Source organism: Lampetra fluviatilis, chromosome 1, assembly GCF_964198595.1.
Source record: "Lampetra fluviatilis chromosome 1, kcLamFluv1.1, whole genome shotgun sequence".
NCBI classification, from domain to species: Eukaryota; Metazoa; Chordata; class Hyperoartia; order Petromyzontiformes; family Petromyzontidae; genus Lampetra; species Lampetra fluviatilis.
Window position 1 is genome coordinate 32913691 of NC_136275.1, and position 23722 is coordinate 32937412.

The window sequence follows — 23722 nt, forward strand, 5'->3', positions numbered from 1 at the left end:
GGGTTCAATGAACCAGAATCCTCTCTCCCCATTGGTCCGCGAGCCGGTGACGTCACTATCGTAAAACCCATGGCGCGATCATCGTAAAACGATCTGCCGTAAAACATCGAAAGGACTAATCGATTAAAGCAATTCGATTGCTCACAATGCACGCAAGCAATCGCGTGTTAGAGAAACGAACGTTTGTTATTAGTTGTAATTAGTTAGTGGAGGCGTTATACAATAGATCACAGTGTATTAAAAAAGTGTAACTGACGAACTGTTTTGTGATTAATTTTAAAAAATGCAATGATTCTATCTCAAATCGAATATTTTTTTTATCTAAAATCGAATCTCGAGTTTCTGAACTCTGAATCGTTACCGGACCAACCCCAAACATTGGGCAATGACGTCACCGTCGTTTAAATTTACACTGCGCGTGTCGTAAAAACAGCACACGCCCCTTTACCGTAAAGCGTAACGGGCGCCTGCGCGCGCGGCGGTGCACGGAAGTGACGTCACTCTCGCAAAACCGAACGTGACGTCACTGCCGTAAACCAACTAAACCCCCCTTTTACGTCGGCGTCGTAAAAGTTCTCTCGCCGTAAAGCGTGACGAGGGCTATCAACCACGTGGAGGAGGAGGAGCAGCAGCAGCAGCGAGCAGAGATGGCGACTGTGGAGGAGCACGTGTGCCGGACCCCGGGGCTGAACAAGTCTCAGGTTTGTGATGATGATGATGGTGGTGGTGATGGAGGACGAGATGCCTCCTCGCTCGCAGCTGAGAGCTGATGCGGGACGAGCGGGGTGCGTGGGTGGGTCCGTATGCGAATGGCGGCACGTGGTGGCCGCGCTGGGTTTAGGCCCTGCGATGGTTGTTGGCTGGGCCCTCGTGTGAGTCCCATGAACCGCGTCGTCTTTAACGCGCTTCTTCGGTAACCATCGCCGTTCACAATCAATTGGCGGCCGTGATCAATCCGCTGCTGGATGAAGGCCTGCACAAGCGCTCGCCATCCCTAACGGTGTTGCGATGCGACTTCGTGGCCTACTAATCCCAGCGCCTATTATCGTGGCCGCTTGCGGCGCGACCTGCACGGCGAGAGCCAGACGTGAGCTGCATGTGGCGAGAAAAGCCAGAATATATTTTGTCTTAACAGCACAAACACGTGTACTGTACGGAATATAATGCACGCAGGCTGGGTACATTAAACAAAGCCCACGCTTCTGAGTTCAACATAGCCATTAACTCGCGGCTTAATGCGTTTAAAATGTATGTTTGACGGTCGTGTTCTGGCGTTATCCATTCTACGACTATCGGATGTACGGCCCTTTTTTCGTTAATCCACTGCTGGATGAGGGGAGGGCATCGATCTCGTGAAATAACCAGCAGTGTTTCATTTTTTACCTACGTGACTTTACCGAAAGATCTAAGAGTATCCTTGCAGTCACGAAAGCTTCAAATCTAGAATTAAGGACTGTATGCATGCGTACGATACTGTATTTGAGATATTTACAAACCATTGGTTTTCATTCCCAAAGGAGGCCCGGAGTACAAAGACGTGTAACGCGTAATCCGTGCAGCAAACCGAGCATAGCCATTGAACACGTGGGCAGCGTTCAACGTAGCTGTTTATTTATTTAATAGTTCTCTTGCTGCACTTATAATTTAGTTGCGTCTAAAGTGGCTCGTTCACCATTACTTTAACACTAACGTATCATGGTCTCAAATGGATGATTAAAATTTCACTATTAAATACCGTTCTGTGATTTTAGAATTATTTTAGTGGTAGCCACCGGTTTTATTTTCGACATACAGTATAACATTTTCTTCTTCTTGAGTCTTGGTAACGTGTTGCATTAAATAATATAAACTGGCTTGCAGCAACCGTTTGGCTAACAGTTTTTTTTAATCAAATTTACCACCTCACCGAAGTTGATTATATTTAGAAATGTTTTGAAAAAATATTACCCAGTGTTACATTCATAAAGCCTACGTGTTAAACTCAGTGTTAAATTCATAAAGCCTACGTGTTAAACTCGTATGTTGCATTCATAAAGCCTACGTGTTAAACTCAGTGTTAAATTCATAAAGCCTCCGTGTTAAACTCAGTGCTACATTATTGAATGAAGCCAAATCGGTTGCACGAAGCCAACTTGTGTAAAAACAAAATTAGGGATTCTTGGGAAAATTATATAAAATATAATTTGTGTAAATCTTTTACAATAACTTAATCTGTGACTTTCACCCTTGCATGAGCACGATTTCGAAAAGTAAATTTGTTTTAGCCTGGAGAGTGGTTGGCTGGGTAACTACCTTGTGCAACAGGTGTTACAGATGTGGTGCTACATTGTGGCCAGCAGGGAGTAGTGTAGCAAAATCCATTTTCACAGTTCACCTGCACACCCAACCTTCAACCCACACTAAGCAGTGCTATGAAAGTAAAGTGTCCTAATAATCCCCATGCCCCGCACTGCATGTGGGAAGCCCTGATCTAGCAGTGGATTGACACGAAGGGATGTGCATATACAATGAATGATCATGCACAGGAGTTGAGTTAGTTTAAGGCATCGCGTGACTGAAATGGATAATGACGACGTGGAGGTCGAGGGGTTGCCCTTCATTCAGCTGGGGATAGAACGCAGCCTATGATGATGGTTATGTATGTACGTTGAACTTCTTTCGCACCGTACATAGCCAACCGCGCGAATCGGAGGTGTCGGGTGAGGACAACAAACTAAACAAAAACATTTCTAAAGAAATGAGTTTTCAATCTATATTTAGAATTGCATAGCTCCAGTGGCTTCCTAATATGGGAAGAGCGTTCCAGACGGCCGCAGAAGCGCATCCAATGCGGTGACCATCTTTGTTCGATGGCCAGCCAAAAGGCGCTGCTGCGTGGATGGTAGCACTGTAGTGGTGGTGGTGGTGGTGCTGACGCCGGTTGCCTCGTGTCCCCTGGCTGCAGGTGAGCTTGGCCATCAAGGCTCTGATCGAGCATCACAACAAGAGGCCGGTGAAAGCGGAGAAGAAACAGCCGCTCTTCGACGTGGCCAGCAGAATCCAGCTGATGGTGACGGTGTGGCGCATCCCACCCGAAGACTGTGTCATCAAGATGTACGTGATGCCTCCACCTCCACCCTCTTAAACACAAAGCACAGGCCCTGTCTGTCACCAGGCATCTGGCACACCACATTCAATAAAAACAAATTACAAAAACGGTTACAGACAATATGCTCCTTTCCATAGTTGTCTTGACATGATTATAAAAGTAGAAATATCTGACTCGTGGACTGTTGTGAGTGTAGTGCCCTCACCAAAGTGCCCCCCACCCGGCTGTGAAAATAGACACGTCTATGTGATAACTCGAAGGTGAATTATCCCAATAAAGATGAACACCATCCCTCAACAACTCTCCGGAGTGCTGGGATCACAGACGTGCGCCACCACCACACCCACCTCGGCAGTTCCCACTGTGACCTGAATGTGATTTGCACGATCGCGTCTCTCTCTCTCTCCCGTAGAGGGCTGCCGCACTCGGTGTGCTCCGACGATGCGGAAGTGTGTCTGTTCACCAAGGACGAGCCGAAGATGAGCCCCGAGCAGACGTGCAGCTTCTACAACAAGCTGCTGCAGAAGAGCAACATCAAATCCATCACTCGGGTGTGTACTGCTCTCATTCTCCCGGCGACATCTGCAGCTGATGCGCACTGTGAGCCCGGTGACTTGATTTGGATTCCCCACCACGGCTAACATCCGTGGCGAGTGATATCTGAACCGGTCCTGCCCCCGCCACCAACTATGTTAACCCGCACTGACCGGCATGGTGAAGCATGGTCAAACTACCCCTGTGCTTGACACCACATGATGAGACCTTCAGCAGTAGATGGATAAAGGGGGGATGTACATTATACACGCGGTCCTCGAATTAAGTCTGACTTTCGACAATCTTTCAAAACACCATTATTGTCTGCTTGATATATGATTGACAGTTGATTAAATATAATATTTGTATTCTTACCTCTAAAAAGCTGCATTTCGGACCCTTGGTCAGGAACATAACCCCCTATTATGTCATTGTTTCTCTTGGAAAATCGGTCTCGACTTGCGTGGTTTCGACTTGCTTTGCCATTTCTCGGAACATCACCTCATGTAGGTCCGAGGACCACCTGTACAATATATGGCATCAACAGAAGTATGATGAGGAAATTGGTAAACAATCGTAATACGACGGAGATAATGACAAACAACCATAACGAGTGGCCACTGACACCTCGTGACCTTAACTGTGATGATTGTCTCTGGCACCCCACTCGTCATGCGCAGGTGATCCCCTACCAGACGCTCAAGAAGGAGTACAAGCCGTACGAGGCGAAGCTGAAGCTCCTGCGCAGCTACGACATCTTCCTCGCAGACTCCCGCATCCGCCGCCTGCTGCCCTCGCACCTGGGCCGACACTTCTACGCGGCCAAGAAGTGAGCGCTCGACTGCGGTGCGGCGGCACTAGCGCCGTCGTGCGTCGGTGCTTGGCGTATTCTCACCGATTAATCCTAATCTGTTGCTTTGCGGGCGATTCGTGCATTTTGGTGTTTGCGTGCGAGAATTGATGATCCACCAACCCTCGCCTCCATAGTGCTGGATTACAATCGTGGTGAAATGGTTGGCGCGCTGCGCTACGAACCTGGCAACCCAAGTTCGATTTCCGCTCACGGCCAACACCAATGACGATTATCTGAACTTGTCCTGGGCCTCGCCTAGGTGGTCGACTCGGCTTCAAATGAGTACCTGGTGTGGTGCTGTGTAAACATTGCCACTGGGGAGACGAAGGCAGTCGAGGGTGGTGTTGGCGACTCACCCCCCTCGTGTGTCATGCCGGTCTTCATAGGTGCTCGCTAACAGCACTTGCCCCAACAGTCTGTTATGGCTTTGGGGGGGGGGGGGGGGAGGAGAGGTGGAATCGTGAAATACATTTTGATCTCGTAACGATCCATTACGGGCGTCTGTCCCTGCGCTCGGCTCGCTAATCGGGGTTGTTGTGTGTGCGTGTGCCTTGTCCGTGTCCGTATCAAGGGCCCCCCTTTCGGTGAATTTGCTGCACAAGCATCTAGACCGAGAGTTGGGCAGGTTCATCTCGGGGACAGCCCTGCATGTCTCCAGCAAGGGGAACTGCAAGTACGTGTTCGTGCGTTTGTCTCCGTGTGCTTCGGCGTGTGCGATGGCACCGGTGGTGCAGTAGTTTGCACACTGCGATGATGATTGGTGATGAACGTAATTGTGAAGATTGTATGTTTATGTATTTTGAACTTTTTTTGCACTGTGCTTGGCCAACCGTGCTAATCGGAGGCGCGACAAGATGGACGACGATGTTTATAACCGCGATGGACGACGATAATTGTGATGGTGATTTTGATTCACGATGACGACGTTGTTGATTGCGGATGTTGATGCATATTGTTGGTGATGTTTGTCTCTCAGTACGGTGTTGGTGGGCAACACGAACATGGAGTTGAACGGTATCGTGGAAAACATCATGACTGTTGCCTCCACGATGGCCAAAAAGTGTCCAGGGGTGAGTCCTTTTGTTCCCACAGACCATGATGCACCCGGGCAAGAGAGGGGGGGAGGGGCAGCCATCAACAGCAATAGTGTCCGTGCCGGTTTTATATTGTTTCTCAGTAATTTCTTTCCCAATTGTAACCTGATCAAACGACCGTCGTTCCATGAGAATCAAAGGATCCGTTAGGGAATCTCATAGGGCGCTGCAGCCCTTGGTGGTAGAGAACGACCAACAGAAGCGGATATCACAGAGACCGCTGAGGTCCCTCTTTCATATGACCACACACATTATAGGGATAAATACGTTACCACTCCCTTGGCATACTCCCTTGAGTTCGATTCCCGTTCACGGCCGACAACGGTGACATTTATTTGAACCGTTCCTGAGGCTCCCATAGGTCGACTCGGCCTCAAATGAGTACCTGGTGCGGTGTGTAAACATCATCACTGGGAAGACAAAGGCGTTCCCGGCCTTCATAGGTACTCGTTAATAGCACTTGCCCCAACAGTCTGTTTAGGCTATATGGGTGATCTTTTGTCTGTGTGTGTGCGCGCATGCGACACCCTCCAGGGATGGGGCAACGTGAAGGTTCTGCACGTGAAGACGCAAGTGTCCGTGGCCCTCCCGGTGTACACATCGAGCCTCGACGCCATTGCCACCGTGCTCAACCGCAAGGACCTCTTCAAGTCTACCGCTGACGAGGCAATTGCTTGGAGTGTTTTGCTGCTCGACATTTCAACACGATTAGCCACTTTGTTGAGCTGTCATTTGTGGTTGGGTCTCTTCTGACAAATAAGTGAATTGGTCAATGGACTTTCTTTGATTTGTTTACCTTTCCTAGGCTTTGCACTCCTATCGTGTTTTTATGTTGTTGTTGTTGTCACATTCTGACCCCGTGGCCCGTACTGGAAATCTGTGAAAAGAGCTTCATAGCTCATCAGATCCCTCCAGTAGGAGTTCTGATTCCGACGTAGTTTGCAGGAGCTAGGGTCCTCGACTTGCTAGTTTGCGTCCCAGTCGACGGATGATGCAATTCTAGCAGAATATTATGGTTGGGGGGGGAGGGGGACTGGCTCCTTCCTTGATAATGAGGAATTGCCACTGCTGGCTCAGATGTGAGCACCACCCCACACTTGTTTGAAGTTGAAAAAGAGTTAAAAGACCTGTGGTTTGAGAGTTTATTGTACCCCCTAGTTAGTAGCCATGATGTGTATATTTTGACGATATTTCACAATTTGATGCTACTATGATAACATCACTTACGATTGCAATTTGACATGAGCATTATAGTCGAGCTATATCTGTTTCATGTCTCTGTAGCTTAGTTTTAGAATTCGTTCCGCGATCAATCAGGAGGTAATCTGCCCGAGCTGAATAGCGCTGCAGGGAATTTAATATTCAGATGTGTTTGTGCAACAATTAAAATTCGTTCTGCTATCGTCTTTTTTTGTTTTCATGAACATTTCATTGCTGAACTTAATTTTAGCTTCCATCAGTTTGGTGATGAATGAGACTATCCTCGTCATGTGAGTTATCACCACCACCTGGTTTAACAAAACCGACTTGATTTGACACAAAGCCTAAAAAAATGTGTTTAACTGGTGCGGTGCCGGGGTGAAAGTCCTACGCTTGTCGGCACTGCAGCGAGTCGATGCGAACCGCCAACGTGAACGCCGCGTTAACAGACCCCCCCCCCCCCCCGGCTTCGATTGCAGGAGAAGACAAACGGGGAGGAGAAGAAGAAAAAGAAAAAGCGCAAGAAGCTGACGTCTCCCGGCGAAGTCTCACCGGCCAAGAAGGCCAAGCTGCAGGTGCGTGGTAATTTTGCTGTGGCTTCCTCTCTGGTTTGGAACTGCGGTGGTGGCGTTGTGGCTGGCGTGCTACTCTCTACACCCGTATATACCCGAGTTTGATTCCCGGCCACGGCTAACACGGGTGGCGATTAGATAACTGAATCGGTCCTGTGCCCTCCTTTTAACTCGACTAGCATTCCTGCCAAAGTATGGTCATTCATCCCCCACGAACGAAGCGGCTGTGGGAGGCACTCCTATAGCAGTGGGCGTGAGCAAGGGATGTACGTGCTCGCACACTACATTTGTGCATGTAACCCTCTGCTCTCTAAAAGGGCCCTTTGAAACATGGAATTGTTGTCGAGTCAAATGAGTTAATGTTCAAATGGGGATTGGGGCAGTGCTCACTTCCATTGGTAGGTAGTCTTAAGAAAGTGGTGGAAATTTATCCGGCCACAAACGTTCCCCTGTTCAGATGTGTCGACCGTCGCTCTTATTGAGCATCTCGTAAGATCGCAATCACAAGAGTAATAATGCTGTTTTTATATCGCATCATTAAATAATATTTATCGAGGAAAGCAAACGCTTAAGTCCCAAGACTTTTTGAGGAGGATCCTTCCAAGTTATGTTTGCAGTAGGTGGCGATGATTGCTGTGTATAATCCCAATTTCAGAATTTGTCGTTCATTGTTTTTTTACTGCCAAATTTTGACCATGACTCCAGCACGCAATGGCCTACTTTAACAAATGACGTAATATGAATGAAGCCGATGGCGCCGTACTGTTTTGTTGCGGTTTAAACACCTGCAGTAAAATAACCAGGTCGGCAGCTGGAATTCAAACCTTGAACCAATACGCGGCGAATTGGCCACCGCTTGGCCATTGCAGGGTTTGCAGGCCTCGACATGGTCAGCAGGGGGCAGTGCAGTAAAATACAGGAAAACCTTGGATTGCGAGCATAATTCGCTCCGAAAACGTGTTTGTAATCCAAAGCACTCGCAGTTGTGATCATGTGACGCTCGGCAGACGAAGCGTATACACGTACTACTCGTATTGCAAGACCGCGCTCGTTTATCAAATTAATATTTATTTAAAAAATTTGCTCTTCTTGCAAAACACTCGCAGACCAAGTTACTCGCAATCGAAGGTTTTACTGTACATGTTTTTGTACTTGGTGATAACTTTCCTTGCTCCCTGCTTCCACCAGCCTGATCACTTGCAGTGACATATCATCAAATAACCTGCATGCCCCACACAGGCATGGGTGGTGGGGGGGGGGAGACTTTTAGCAGAGAATTGACCCAGATCTCTCTCTCGTGTTTGTGCTGCAGGCCGAGGAGGAGCTGGGAGAGTTCCCCATGACGGAGGCTTCGACAAAGTCGTCGGCCAAGAAGAAGAAACGAGCTGAGGCCAAGGAGTCTAACGTTTGCGTAGAGAAGGAAGTTAAAGCTGTGGAGGAAGATGAGGTGGCGGTGGTGGCGGCGGCCGTTGAAACTTTAATCGGGACCCTGGCAAAGACCCCCGAGGAGACTCCGTCTAAGAAGGCGAAACGCAACCGCAGGAAAAAGAAAAATTCTACTCCGACTACGGAGGCGCCAGCTGCTCAGGTGACAGAAGATGACGCAGAGGTGACGGCGGACATGGAAGAAGAAGCGGCCGTTGTCAGCTTCTTGTCAGAGATTCGGAAGAACACTCCGCTGAAGACCCCCACCAAGAAAAAGACACAGAAGGAAGAGCAGACCCCATCTTCCGCGCAGTGTGACAGCGCTGCGAAGAGGGAGAAAAAGAAAGTCTCTGCCATCGTGGTGGAAGGATGCGCGTCTCCTGCCCAACCACTCTGTGGCCTTGCTGAGAAGGTTTTGGTGAAGACACCGAAACGAAAAGGCGTCAAGACTCCCCAAAAGCCAACTGCTGACACGAAGCAGGAGGCAGAGAAAGAGGACATTGTGACAGCGAGCAATGTCCCTGCATCTCCTGTGATTAATGTCTTATCTGCAACCCCTGGGAAGTCCACCGTGAAGACGCCGGCTAAGACGCCAACACAGAAGAGAGCGAAGACCCCTTCAAAGCCGGCATCTGATGACGTTCAAGAGGAAGAGAACATTCCAGAATCGATGGGCGTCGATGCAATTCCCGTCATGGCCCCCTTGTCTGAAACGCCGGCGACGAAGTCTGTGAAGACTCCAGCTAAAACGCCCAAACAAAAACAACCGAAGACCCCTTCAATGCCCACTGTTGCCAAAGGGAGCAATGGGTTCGAAGAGGGGGTTTCTGCGGCTGGTGCCGACCACGGTGAGGTTCCACAAGTCATCGAGTTGACCGATACTGAAGAAATTACGTCCACAAAGACACCGAATAAAACACCGAAACAAAAGAAAACAAAGACACCTTCCAAGCCGGAGGCTGCGAGAGGTAACGACATGGAGGGAGTTTCTGCAGTTGATGTGGACATTTGTAAAGCTCGAGTTGTAATCGAGTTGTCTGATTCTGAAGAAACGACATCGAAGACACCGGCTAAAACGGCAAAAGTCACCCGTGCCAAGACTCCCGCAAAGCGATCCGTTGCCGCACTACGCCCTGCTCTTTCCTCGTCGACGGTAATAACGGTCGGAGAGGGGAGCGTGAGCACGGCGCCCCGCACGGGGCAGGCAGTGGAGTCCGGGAATGCTGCGAGTAGTGGCCCTGCACAGGAGGAGGACGATGTCGTGATGGAACTCCCGGCTCGCACGCCGCGCCGCAAGGCGGCTCTCGCCGCTAACGAGGCCATCATCGTCCTGAACGAGAAGAAACGAGGCGGAGGGAGGAGGTCGAGGGCCAGCGACGCGTCGGCATCCGAGACGGGGAGCGAGTGCGGCAGCGACGTGGGCTCGGGCCTGGAGGATGGCGTGGCCGTGGGGGAGTGGGCGGCTCGGCGCGGGGAGGGAGGGCGGCGTAGGCGATAGTGCCGAGAGCACAGCTCTGGAGTTAGGGGTGTAGATCCTTGCCGCGCCCGGGTCGTGCCGAGTCAGCCCGCCGCGGTTCGGGAGGCACCAGGTTGTTTTATTTTCACTTTGAAAACTGAACTGTGCCGCTGACGTTATATGCATAATATAAGTGTACCAAGACTCGTGTAGATGATGACGGCTGTGTTTGAGTTGTATTGACTGATGTAGTAAAAAGTGTCATTAACCGTACCCCCTGGCCCTGCTTGGCCCTAAGCCAGATGCACATGTGAGGCCAACATAGCCTGGTTTGGTTGTGGCTGTGGAAAACTACCCGTGCAGTAAGGGCCCCCCGCGCTGGACTGGCTCTGATCTGCCAGTGCAAAGTTGTTGGTATTGGGTGTCTCCCTAAACCAATTCTCGCACTTGGCTGTAAATGATGAGAAACTCGTCAGACAGAAAAGTGATTGCTATACTGCAAAATCCACAATCGGGACCATAGTTTCATCGAATTGGTCCTCCCATCATGTCTTTTATGCTATGTTTCATCACCATACCCTGTGTCTAATGGGTTAGACCACCAAGGTTGTGGCCTTAAACCGTTCTAAAATGGTTACCTTGTTGAATCTTGTTGCTCCATGTGCATTATACACATGGAATCCATTTGGAACTCTCACGGGTGTGCATTACCCCGTGTCAGAATGCCCTTCGGAAGTGACACATTTCCTCCACACGCTAGGGGGCACTGCATATTTAACCAAATAAAAAAAACACCCGAATATAAAAAAATTTCCATGCAGTCATTGCCGACCAGAATCGAACCATAAACCCTCTTAACTTCATCACCTACTTTAATCCCAAGCCTGCTGAACCCTGGGTTCGAATTTGGCTCTGGCAGCCCATTGCTTGAACCCCTGAGCCATCTGACCACATCTTTGTAATTGTATCTGCCGCATAAATGTAGTTCATCTTCAAGTTAAGATGTAGCGTCTGCTCAAATCAACATTTGGATATTGCGCATTGCCCTTAGGGCCTTGAGCTGTTTGTGGAAATGCCGTGTTTACATGGGCAGAGCAAAATGTATAATCCCTGCTGTGGTGGCCGCAAGTGTTTTAATATACCATCTTAATATTTGCAGATGCCAAGCGTTGACGTTAAGGTTTTGGATCTGAGTAATGTTACTCTGAAAATTGGACACCTTGTTAGTCAAATGTATTTTAAAGGGGTGAAAATGCTATTTCACTTTGCAATCACGAGGAACATCAATAGATTATGGTCCAGTCTTTAATGTTAATGTATGGTGGTCTTACGATATAAAAACAAGGGAAAAAACCCTGCAATTATCGGTGAAGGTAAAATTCAACGCGATAGTGTAGTTTAATTCAGATCTGTAAATTATGAGAAAAAATAAAGGTACAATGATTTCTGACAGGAAACAGATTTGACAAGCAAGTGTGCAGTTGTGCATGTACCTCGGCCTTATCCAGACCACGAGCTCAAGGAACTGAATGTGTTGCCATTTTGTTCATACGACCAACTCAAGGAGAAGAGAAAATGTGGCCATCCCTACAAGCAGCAGTGAAACTGGCAACTCGACGAGTTTCATCCTCGGGACTCCTCAGGAGTCATTGCTGTTTGCCGATGCCACGAGTTGAGCGGTGCACAACTGAACAGCCCTTCAGAGCCCCGAGGATTACGTTGACCTGCCCTTAACCATCCAGCATGCATCTTGTTTTTCAGTCACGCGAAACTCAAGCTGTGCAGTAAAATATCTGCATATTCGCATTCATTCAATTCAAATGCAACGTAATTAGTATTTTTTTAAGTGTAAAATGCCCCGTACGTTTGTCGCTTGCCTGGAGTATTAGTTGCATGCCTACTATCTAACGCTGTAGAAGTGATGAGGTTTGTGTAGCACGCAGAGAAATCCCCCTGGCTGGCTGGACTACGAGTTTCCATCAAGCGGTACAGCAAGTAGGCAACAGGCCTACTAACCTGTACATTTTATTCAGCGTTATGTTCTTGAGTGCGTGCGTTTATTTCCGGGCGTTCTGATTTCCGCCCACTGCATATGCATCGATACCTTGTAAGGAAAACATTAGCCGAACAGGACACTCCTGAAAGTCTTGAGACTCCATTAAGGTGTCCTTGAGGATAGTACTGTTTGCAGAAAAAGATCATAGTTTTGTATTGCTTATGTAAACTTTTGTTTTGTAAATCATTACGAACAAGAACTAATAAAACTCACATTGGTATTACATTTGTGAACCTGCCTCGTTTGAAATGGTGGACATTCTACATTCCTTTGCCAGGGCGAAGTTGATGCTCCGGACATGTTTTGTTGACTTTGTTTCACAAAGCGACAAGTACCAAGCGGTGGTGGATTGTCAACCCCTCTCTGGGATTTGAACCTTCACATTTCCAATTGTGGTGCACACCTGTGACCGAGCACTTTTTGGGAAGCAAATGGTTGGTGACTCAGACGAAGATTTGAAGAACTTCCAAACCCACTGGGTTATAAAGTGGCAGTAAAGAGAGTTCGTTGCACCCATCTCTCTACAGTCCTTGAAATGTGATGATCTCACGAAATGGTTTTCTCCCACGCACAAACTTGCCCTTAAAAAGGAATTGGTCAGACTTTCCCATGAACGCAGTTTGGCCACAGCACATCCTGCCAGCCAAACGCTACCCCCCCCCCATTCCTAATGTATCTATAGAAAAGTTGGCGACGACTCATTCAGAGACGGAGGTGAGGTTAAGGACTTTCGCCGTGTATTAAGGGCTACACAACACACGGGGGGGGGGGGGGGGGTGAACCGCTTCCCAGGGGTTAGGGGTCCCACTGTGTCCCGATCACAGCTGGCTGCCCCGTGCCGTCTCCTCTGCGCCGGTCGTGGGATCATCCAACACGGCTGACTGAGGAGCACAGACACGTTCATCCCTGGCGCTGTGCTATCTCCCCTGTCCCTACCCTCTTGCCCCTGGCTCCCCGTTCCACCCTCTCTCGACCCTTGACTCCAGCTACGAGCCCGCTTACGTCACGGGGTCCCCCCTTTACCCTCGAGGAGCTGTGTCGTCATGTGCACTGTCCAGCGCGCGTGACCCCACGTCCCGTGACGTCATCGCACCGGACAGCGCACATGACGCCACCACTCTCCTCTACTCCTCTACATGTGTATAGAACTGGAACTTCGTCCACACTTCACGTTGCCAACCGTGCTCATCGGAGCTGCTACTCAACTAGTCCTGTATTAGCCCTCCCACTGACCTTAACAAACACATTCCTGCGGAGGGAGCTGGTAGGAACGTTGGGTTGCGTGGTCAATGGCCAGGGTCAACGGCGGCGTGGTGTATTCCGCAAATATGCCCGACTGTGAGGGCGGGCACAAGCCGGCGTGAGTAGGTTAAACGTTGAGTTTTATAAGGACACCACGGGGTGACCAGCCTCTCCCCACCCAGCCCACCCTCCCCACCCAGCCCCACCCTCCCCAACCTCCCCTCCCTGCACGACGGAGGGACACAATAATCCCCTGTGGGCTGGTGTAACCAAGCGGTTCCTACCAGTATAACTAACTACCCGACAAAAAGCTTTCCCTACCCCATAAAACTTGTCCCTAGCCCTAAACGATCCAACCTACAAGTAGTCTCCCGAACAAATACACGACTCGACGCGCCAACCAACATCTGATTCCACAGCCTTCGTCGGTGAACCGACCCGACATGTCGACCGGCCACTTGTGTCGTGATGCCCCTCACCCCCCTGCCACGTTGACCCCGAGCCGTGGATCTGCACGTCAGAGGTCGCAAACGGGTTTTGATTCCGTACCCGTACCCGGCCGCATCAGGGTCGCAAACGGCTACCCGTACCCGTACCTGGCCGGGTATCGGGTAGGGTACGGGTATCGGGTAGGGTACGGGTATCGGGTACCCGGTTGCAACCTCTGCTGCACGTGCGGCGCTTCACCACCGATTCAGCTGTTCCCGGTTTTTAATTTTTTTCAGTTTTGTTCAGTCACCACTCCGCGTGATGTTCACAACCAAAAAAGGAGAACGGAACTTGCGTTTTCTTGCGAAACGGTGGGAAATGCGCAACTCTCCGATAAGGAGCGGGTGGGGGGGGGCATGCCGGGCTTGGGGAGTTTACCACGGGGCGGAGAGGGTGAAAGAAAGCGGCGAGCGAACACAAGCAACGTGAACATGACCGCAAACCCGAGACGTCTTGGCGAAAGAGGAGGCGTCGATAAGAACCGCCGACGAACACTGGACGAGGACATGTGAAGGTAGCGTGCAGCGTTTTAATTCACTGCGCGCATTTCTCACGCCGCCAGTTGCTTTAAAGATTGAGAAATCGGTTAGTTTTCTTGTCGTAGAATGTCAAGTTTGTAACATCTGGGCATACTGTGTCTTCGTGTTGTAATTTGAGCAGGGTCTCTGTGGTGGACAGATTAATACGGTATATTATTTTCATGACAACGTGCTCATGGTTGGCTCACACTGGACTTGAATTGATCCCGCAGTTGCCATTACGATTTTCCCTGCGTGGCGCTTGAAATGTTTCATATATAAATACAGTCTTGGCTAAGTTTCTCAAATCCCGCCATCATCTCTGCCCGTGCAGCAGTATACATGGCTTCAACCACGATCGATCGGGACTTCGAGAGCCAGCAGTAGGCTCCAATACCCGATGCTGCACGTGGCCCCTGTAGAGATTGCTCAAGTGGAGAGGGCCCCCTTCCGTCAGCAGTGGCACGAGCGAGGAATTGCACGGTTGCCTTCCCGCGTTGTTGTGAACTATGGGTGAAACAAGTTGTGGGAATGGGAGGTCACGGGTGACTGCGATCCGTTTCACGTTCCGAGTGATGTGCTGGTGTCAGCGAGCAGCTATTAGGGAGAAGTAGGCCGTGCGTGATACGGCCAGGAGGTGGTGTTCAAATGAGCGGCAGCATTGTTAAATTGGTCAGGAACTTTTATGTTTTGTTACTGGTAGGAACCTCCTGGTTACACCAGCCCACAGGGGATTATTGTGTCTGTCCGTCGTGCAGGGAAGGGCTGGGTGGGGATGGGAGGGTGGGGAGGGGCTGGGTGGGGAGGATGAGGCTGGGTGGGGAGGGGAGGGGAGGGTGGGGAGGGGCTGGGAGGGATGGGGCTGGGTGGGGAGGGGCTGGTCACCCCGTGGTGCCCTTATGAAACTCAACGTTTAACCTACTCACGCCGACTTGTGCCCGCCCTCACAGTCGGGCATATTTGCGGAATACACCACGCCGCCGTTGACCCTGGCCATTGACCGAGCAGCCCAACGTTCCTACCAGCTCCCTCCGCAGGAATGTGTTAAATGCCGAGTGAACGCAGTCGGTGTGGCCCAGGCCCAGTAATGTCGCTGGCATGCATTGACTACTGGTGTTGTGTGCGGTGGCCATAAATACATCAAACCTACAATACCATAGATACTTGTCTTCGGGAAACATGCCTAGCTTTGCTCGAATCACGAAGGAACACGCCTCGGTCTTAAGTAGGCATAGCTGATGGTGGCGAGTGGTGGATAGTGTGAGTTTTGAAGTGTATCGTGATGGGTGTAATGAATGGTGAGTCTGTGGTGAGTGTGTATACAGTGTGTGTTGAGTGTGAGTGTGTATGAGCTGAATGTATCGTGTTTGGTATTTCGTGAGGTTTAACACGTAGTGCATGCGTAATGTACGTTGATTTTATAATTACTGTGTAACAAGTATAACCCGTAAAAACAAAGTTTTTCACTATAAATCCTTTATATGCGTGGCGGCTAGAGTCCTCTCGTCCTCTGGCTTGAGATGGCTGCCACCTATGGGTCAGATGATTGCATTGCACCATTAAGCAATTGGTAATTAAATATAATATTTTTGTCCTAAAAAGTGTAAAATGTAGGAAAAATTTTTTCACGAATATTAATTGTCACGCACAACGAGTCTGTGTGGAAAATGTCAGCTCGATTGGATCACGGGAAGTGGGTTAAAAAACGACCGAAAGATTTGCACGGTCGTAAGCAAGCAAGCGAACTTAATATAAAGGATTTAAAAAAAAACAATTTTTGTTCCTGGGTAGTAAGTGTTACTTTCAAATTGCTTATGCCTCAAAAGTTCACGAAATGGCTATTATTCCCCACAAACTTTGCTTTTGTGACCAGGACAGTGATATTTTGAAATGTACCTATTTTCAATGAGAAAACGCGGTTTGCATTTGTGTCATTCCCTCACGTAAAGTCCTGGTCACAAAAGCAAAGTTTGTCGGGAATAATAGCCATTTTCTATACCTTTGAGGCATAAGCAATTAGAAAATAACACTTACTACCCAGGAACAAAAATCGTGTTGCATAGTGTTACCATATGAATAACCCAACCGGTAATGGAAAGCCATTAAAATGTTTCTGCATTAATTAATCACCCCCCAATTCGCATGTGAAGGGCTCACAAGTGATGTCATCACATCTATCCCTCTAAGGAACGAAAAAGGAACATTTCTCCCCAAATCTGGCTGTCGCCTGATGAAGCTAGTTGTAATTATTGGCAAAACGTCGTACTCAGATTGTAAATGTTGTCAATTTGCTCTCCAACACACCGGCTAGTGCTGTACTAGTGACGAATTGGCACGTTCTGTTTACGTGACAACCCTTACTAGTTGGCTGTGTCGGGTGGTGGAGGGTTTAACGACACATTGATATATTTACGCGACATAACCCAACAAAATAACTATATTATGGATAATGTGGGGTGTCTGGAGAGTTGAGTGTCAGCCGCTGTGTGTGGTGCGTGGTATTCGCGAATTACAGGCGTCTGTACATTCCAGTTACGTTGTTTTCGCCTCACCGTCGTGTTTTCCAGGAACGCATCCCCAACGTTAATAGAGGACTTACCGCCGTGAGTTTTAGGTGAGGATTTATGTGAACGGTGAGTGTCTTCTATAAAGTATAATAACAGTGGTGAGTGCAACCTAGGGGCCGTCCATAAATGACGTCACACACCTAAGGGGGGGGGGGGTCAGACATTTGTGATGATGTGTGACGAGGGGGGGGGTTGAGAAATGTGATATGACATCAAAATGCGCAATTTTAAATAAATCTATAATTGTTATAACAACACTAATTGTTATAATAACACTCCTACAACATCAGAGTACAGCACCACATTAAATACGCACTTCAATGACAATAGTTTAAAGCGATTTGGAGCATGTTTTATTTTCAAAATGGAAATGTGGTTTGGGGGGGGGAACAGAGCTTTGTGACGTCATATTTTAGGGGGGGGGGGGTCTGACTTTTTGTGACGCCGTGTGACGAGGGGGGGGGTCAAAAATCGTCCAAAATCGCGTGACGTCATTTATGGACGGCCCCTTACAGTATATGGTTTCAGTTATTAAAGTGCAATACAACATTGTTTATTGTCAACAATTGTATACTGTAATGTTAAACCTAATGTAACTTTATCGAGTATTGTTTAATTATTTGAGGAAAGCCGGACATTTTCCGTTACCGGAGAGGCACGAATATTTGAAACTTGGGCCAGTCCACACCCCCCCCAACCGCCAATCAACTTGGACTCGCCCAGATAAGTGGGTGGGTACAGGTAGAGTGTTGAGGGAGGGGTGATACTCCCCCTACTCCATTGGCTAATGCTAATTAGCAGGGCGTGGTTTCGTCGCTCTGACCACGCCCCCTCCTCTTACCTGTGCGGGTTCAGACAAGCAGCCCAGGTGTCAGCACCACGCCTTGTTTGCTTCTCAGCCCCCTCGAAGTTACACAATCGTCAACTCCCGTCCGATAGCTCACCCCGATCGGTGTGGCTCATGCTACATAGATAACGTCTACGCTGCCCTAGAACAAGTTTATGGAATGTTATCCATACAGAGGAGTGGTTGGATAGTTTAACTTGTGTTGCGTTACTTGCAGTGGGTAGGTGAGTTCGTGAGTGAGTGCCACGTGTGGTTTTCGAGTTTGGGGGATTGATTGTCGACTGTTTCCTGCCACCGTTTCAACTGGGCCTCGTGGTCTGTACTTGGGCAGGTGTGTGCACACACATGCATATACACGCCTATGTAGATGCACGCAAGCATGTATGCTGATGCAGTACTCATTGATGACAGTGATGGTGAATTATACACGTAGTGTAATCACACATGTTTTAATGTGTTTCAGAACAAAGCCACATATATGCATACAGTCACTAACCTACTTGGACATACTTACTTGCATAATACATAGATTGATATGTACCCACATGCAAATTCTTGCCTCTACACGTGCACTATTACCTGTTGAACGTGCTCTTGAGTTTCTTAACCTGGCTAAACGGAATGAACTAAAGTAAACTTAACTGGATTTAAAAATATATATTCAAATGCATGTGCACACTCCACGCCAACGTGCATTTAAAGGTTTATAGTATTTATCGCCATCGGAACTTTCACACGTACCTTCTTCATGCATGGAGACACCTTTGTATACAAATATACCAACAAGACGCACTTTCCCATAAATGTACTACATGTGTAAGACACGTACCCCTTTCACACATACGCTGCACCTATTTAAACACGTGTACGCACAGCATTACTGTGTCGTCGTTAAATGCGGTTGTTGGAAAAACAAGAAGCGTTAAAAAAATCTGTACTTGACTATACCAAATAATTAATACTCTTTGGTTCTTTCGGTAAAGTCACGTAGGTAGAAAAATAAATAGATCACGACGTTTCGATCGCAACACAAGCAATCGTCATCAGGTGAGACAAACTACAGCAAGAAAACTACTCAACTGCTGCTTCAGCAGTCTCGCCTGACTACGTGACTTTACCGAAATAACCAGAGTATGGATTCCTGCAGTGACGAAAGCTTCAAATCAAGATCAAAGATTTAATGTTGTTTACTATTATCAAGTTCAGATTTTTGGTGTTGGTTTGACGCTAATAACTACGCCAGGTAAACATAGTCTGTGAAATGCTTATACCATGTGATAGGTTTATCTGTTGTTAGCTGTTGTATCCCTCCATCAGATCATTGTTTAGCTCAGCTGGTCGAACGCAATTTTAGTTTTCTGACATCTACCCCTTGAGTCCAGCTTTTTCAGCTTTCTCTTATCAACTTCAAGCATTTCCTGCGGTTTATTCCCCGTTGGACTTCATAATAACATTGTTGTCGGAAAATCTGAAGTGGTTAATAAGTATTTCTCCAATTATAATTATGTTTTTTTTAAACATCTTATAATTCTCGCTTTGAATAACTTTATCGAAAGAGTCGCCTTGTCTGACCCCTTGTCATATGATTACGTTTATTTATATAACTTCCATTTTTATGAAAAACAAGTTCTTGTTTATAACTATGTAGACAATGGTGTTTTTAAATTCTATATTTCCGCCTCGGTTTGTGAGAGCGTGTTTATAAACGCGTACGGTATTACCTGCCATGGCACAGATGACAGAAGCTTGGAGTACAATGATGTAGAATAATGGTGCAAAGTCTTGAAAGTGTGCAAGCAAGCACGGTGGGGGGATGACACTGAGAGTCAGAACGAGGGACGCGTTGATGATGAAACATGGACAGCTTAAAGGGAGTATGTTGAATAAAATTAGAGTTATTATGCTTTTTTTACATAGCAGCTGAGTACAGGCCCCAAGACCCAAGGAGTTTAAGTGGTCAGCAACAAACAACTAGCACAGTCAACAACGCTGTAAGAGATAGGAGTGTACCACGTTTCTTGATTTGAGCGAGGTTGTTGTAGTAAGGGCTTTGGGAGAAAGAGATGATGATGGAGGAGGAGGGAATTCAAACAGTGGAACCGTGCCAGAGAAGAAGCAGAGAGAGAAGTGAGGTGCCCTGCAGTGTGGTTGGTAATTGGTGGGTGAGTGGTGGGTTAAAGGGAGTATGTTGACTGTCGAGGGAAACAAAGGGGGCTTGGGTGAGACGTGTCACTGGCTGGAGGGTGACAGACACCGACGACGACTTGGGAATGACCTCTCATCCAGCAGTAGATGGATCATAGCTGACGATGACAATACACGGCGCACACAGACTGATCACAAAGGTCACTCCGTTTAGCTTTTTAGTCTGCTGGGAAAATTACTGTTAGCGAGCCCCTATTTTAAGACCAAAACGGCGAAACAGAATGGTGTGGTGTGCACAATGGATGCACACAGTACTGCCAACTCTCATCACTAAAAACGCCTCCGTGCTAACCAACACACCTGCCAACGCACATACCCAACCACCTGCACATACACCTGCATACCCCACGCAACTATCTTCCAACTCTCAGACACAAAGAAAATGATCTCCGAGATAGGCTTTAACAGACTGTTGGGGTCAAGGGCCGTTAGCGAGCACCTATTAAGGTGCTGCACAGCACACAAAGGGATGGAAGTCCAACAACACGCCTGGCCACCTTTGTCTCCCCAGTGCTGATGCTTACACACCATACAGTCGAGCTAAGGCAGGGGTGGGAAACGTCCGGCCCGCGGGCCGTATGAGCCCCGCGAAAAAATTTGGTGTGGCCCTGCCAAGGCAACCGCAGGCGGGACTCGAAATTCAATAAATCTCGGAGCAAACCTGGAAAAGCAGTTGCGAGTAGCAACATCATCAATACCAGATAACATCACACGCCTCACCAAAGAGAAGCAATTCCAGCCATCACATTAGGGGCGAGTTAATTAAATGTTTGACCAAATATAACGGGCTAACTTTTAAGTTGATAATTTTGTATGGCCCGCGAATGATGTTATACATATCCAAATGGCCCTTGGCAGAAAAAAAGGTTCCCCGCCCCTGAGCTAAGGGATGGCCACAATTGGTTCAGATATTTGTCGTAATTATTGGCCTTGCGCGGGAATTGAACCCGGGTCGCCGGTTTCGTAGTGCAGTGCACTGACCGTTTACGACCACTTCCCACCCATCCACACGCACCAACTCGCCCAAACCCACTTCACCCTCTCACCCGCACACCTACCCATTCCCACTCGCTCCCTGACCGAGTTGCGTGTCTCGTTGTGCCCACAGCCTGGCATGGCGGTGCCCAAGCGAGGCATCGGCCGCTGTGCTTACGCCTTCGTGCTCGCCATCAGCTTCGACGTGGCCGGCGTGGCGCTGCTCACGTGGGGCCTCTTCGGCGATGTGATCTACTTCGACCTGCTCATCTACTGCGGCGCCATCCTGGTCTTCCTGAGCCTCGTGTGGTGGATCTTCTGGTACACGGGCAACATCGAGGTGCCCCTCTCGGAGTTCGATGACGATCGAAAGCCTGGCGGCTTTGAGCGGCTCGCGCGAACCGTGTCGCGGCGGCTGTCGAACCGATTCGGCAGCCAGAGGGGAGCGGCGGAAAGGGCTCACGGGGCCTCGACGTTGCCGTCGTCGATGGCCGGCCGGCAAAATCCTCCGCAGGCTCGCACTCGTGGCACTCGCGGCACTCAGAGTGCCCGATTGTTAAAATACTCTGCAGTACCGGGGGCAGCATCGGCAGTGTCGTCGTCGTCATCAGCAGCTGCAGCATCACCTGCTGGAGCAGCCTCGTCCATGGAGATGAAGCCCATGATCGCGCCAAGCTCCAAGAAGAGAGGAGTCAGTTTTCAAATTCGCCCCATCACTCCCAGGGGCTCTGGAGCACCGAGCACCTTTGTGGACATATCTACGTTGTGATGAGTGAGTGCTGCACAGTCATTACATGACTAGCAAAACGCCTGTGAAATTGCACATGTCACCCTATCGGCTCGATAGAGACATATGGTCATATAGTTCCATTCTTATTACGAGGAGGGAAAGATATTGGCGGAATGAGGTGGCTCATGATTTTATTGGATTTCTTTTCCGTCCTTTTACAACTAATCCCAACTGTAACGTAAAACAAAATGGAATAATGGTAATAGTGTTACAGACTTTCTAAAAACTCAACAATACTGCCGTTGTGAACCAATTCTGCTACAATTGGTTTTATGTGGGTTAAAGGTCATTCAAGATCTACATACCTCATCACTGTCATCGGGCTTCAGCACGTTCACTTAATCAGGTGTCATCTGAGAGAGTATGATACGTAATTAATGCGAACGACCACTAAATTAACATTTGCCGTGATAATTGGGCGTATTGTCCCAGGTGCTGCTTATTAGGCCCAGTATGCGTCTTCAAAATCCTGCGTGGTTGGGGGATGGGGGTTTATGCAGTCGGAATCATTGAATCTCAAAAGGCTCCCCACCGTTTTATACTGGTGAGTGGTGAGGGTCAAGTGAGTTAATGATTTGTGAATGGTGAGCATCAGGGGCGTGGTGGATTTTGGATGAGGGTCAAGTGAATGTCCTGCCAAGTGTCATGTGACCCACGGGTATTAAAAATGAAACGTCCCTTTATTCATCCAGAAAAGTCTTTCCCAAATCCACTGGCGGGGCCCGTGGAAGGGGTGGGGTGGCACGTGCCCCCCCCCCCCAATGATCCGATCAAAATCCCTAATTTCGATCGGATCATTGGGGTTTATTAGTAATACATCGGCATTTTGCGACTCCCACTGCCACTGTGTAGCATATTATTACGTGCCAGGGACTCTGAGATGATAGGACAATAGTCTGAGTCCATAATTGGCAATAAGTAACGGCAAAGCAGTTATAACTGACTCAGAATTGTGCGCAGTTGCGTATACAGTACACGACTTCCCTAAAGACATTCACCTTCAGCGAGCGCGATGCCGCACACGCATCGAATAAAAAGCAAGGGACAAGTCCTTACTTACTAACAACTCCTATCTATTTTCATTGCTGGAGGGGTTGCCCCCCCTACCTAAAAATCCTGGCTCTGCCATTGCCCAAATCTCATGGGTTTTTTGCAAGAGGGTCTGAATTGCCATGTTTTGGCAATTCTCTTACAATTTTTTCCGTGTGAGATTACAGTTTCCCTGAGAACAAACACACAAATAAATAAAATGAAAATGTATGTGTAGTCAAATCATCAGCTGGCTTGCTTTACTGCATTCGACCGTGATATTTATAAACTTATGGCGCTATAACTAAAACATTATTGCCATGTGGGAAGTAAGTTGGTGGAGTGAAATATCCCATTGAATGAGTTCGGCTTCTAAATGAGACACTGCTATCTTATCGCGTTGTTGGAAATAGCCAGAGGGGAGTAGACTTTACACCAGTTTAAGGTCCACATTTGGCTACATCTCAGGATGGTACCTGCAGGGCTGCGACAGTGCTGTTGTAAAGCAAACCGCCTCCGCATACAGATGTTAAGCCAACTCTGTACGTGCTAGAGATGAGCTTAGGATCAAATATTTTATTTTATATATTTTATGTTTAGGCAAAATTTCGGACTTTAGTGTTGAATAGAGTATTAAGTATTGACAACTTATTATGCTTACAATTACATCAGTGAAACAATAATTGTGTATACTGGATTTTTAAAATTTAAACAGTTTAAGCAACACTGATGGCAATTTTGACGTGAAAAGTGTTGGCGTGATGCCACTGAAAAAACGGCAC

The 23722-nt window shown here is 48.2% G+C and overlaps 2 protein-coding genes across 2 annotated transcripts; both read left to right on the forward strand.

The window, feature by feature from the left end:
• The first annotated feature begins 589 nt into the window (after positions 1 to 589).
• Positions 590 to 12481, forward strand: RSL1D1 (ribosomal L1 domain containing 1). Its single transcript, XM_078860986.1, has 9 exons — positions 590 to 701; positions 2945 to 3093; positions 3501 to 3639; positions 4303 to 4451; positions 5047 to 5148; positions 5452 to 5545; positions 6104 to 6235; positions 7249 to 7344; positions 8654 to 12481. The coding sequence occupies exons 1-9, from the start codon at positions 648 to 650 to the stop codon at positions 10262 to 10264; spliced, it is 2526 nt and encodes an 841-aa protein (XP_078717112.1). The 5' UTR covers positions 590 to 647; the 3' UTR covers positions 10265 to 12481.
• Positions 12482 to 14402: 1921 nt separating this feature from the next.
• On the forward strand, positions 14403 to 21890 carry TMEM238 (transmembrane protein 238). The gene is made up of 2 exons (XM_078872724.1): positions 14403 to 14523; positions 21255 to 21890. Exon 2 carries the CDS (start codon positions 21261 to 21263, stop codon positions 21888 to 21890), a length of 630 nt encoding a protein of 209 aa, XP_078728850.1. The 5' UTR covers positions 14403 to 14523; positions 21255 to 21260.
• Positions 21891 to 23722: the final 1832 nt, after the last annotated feature.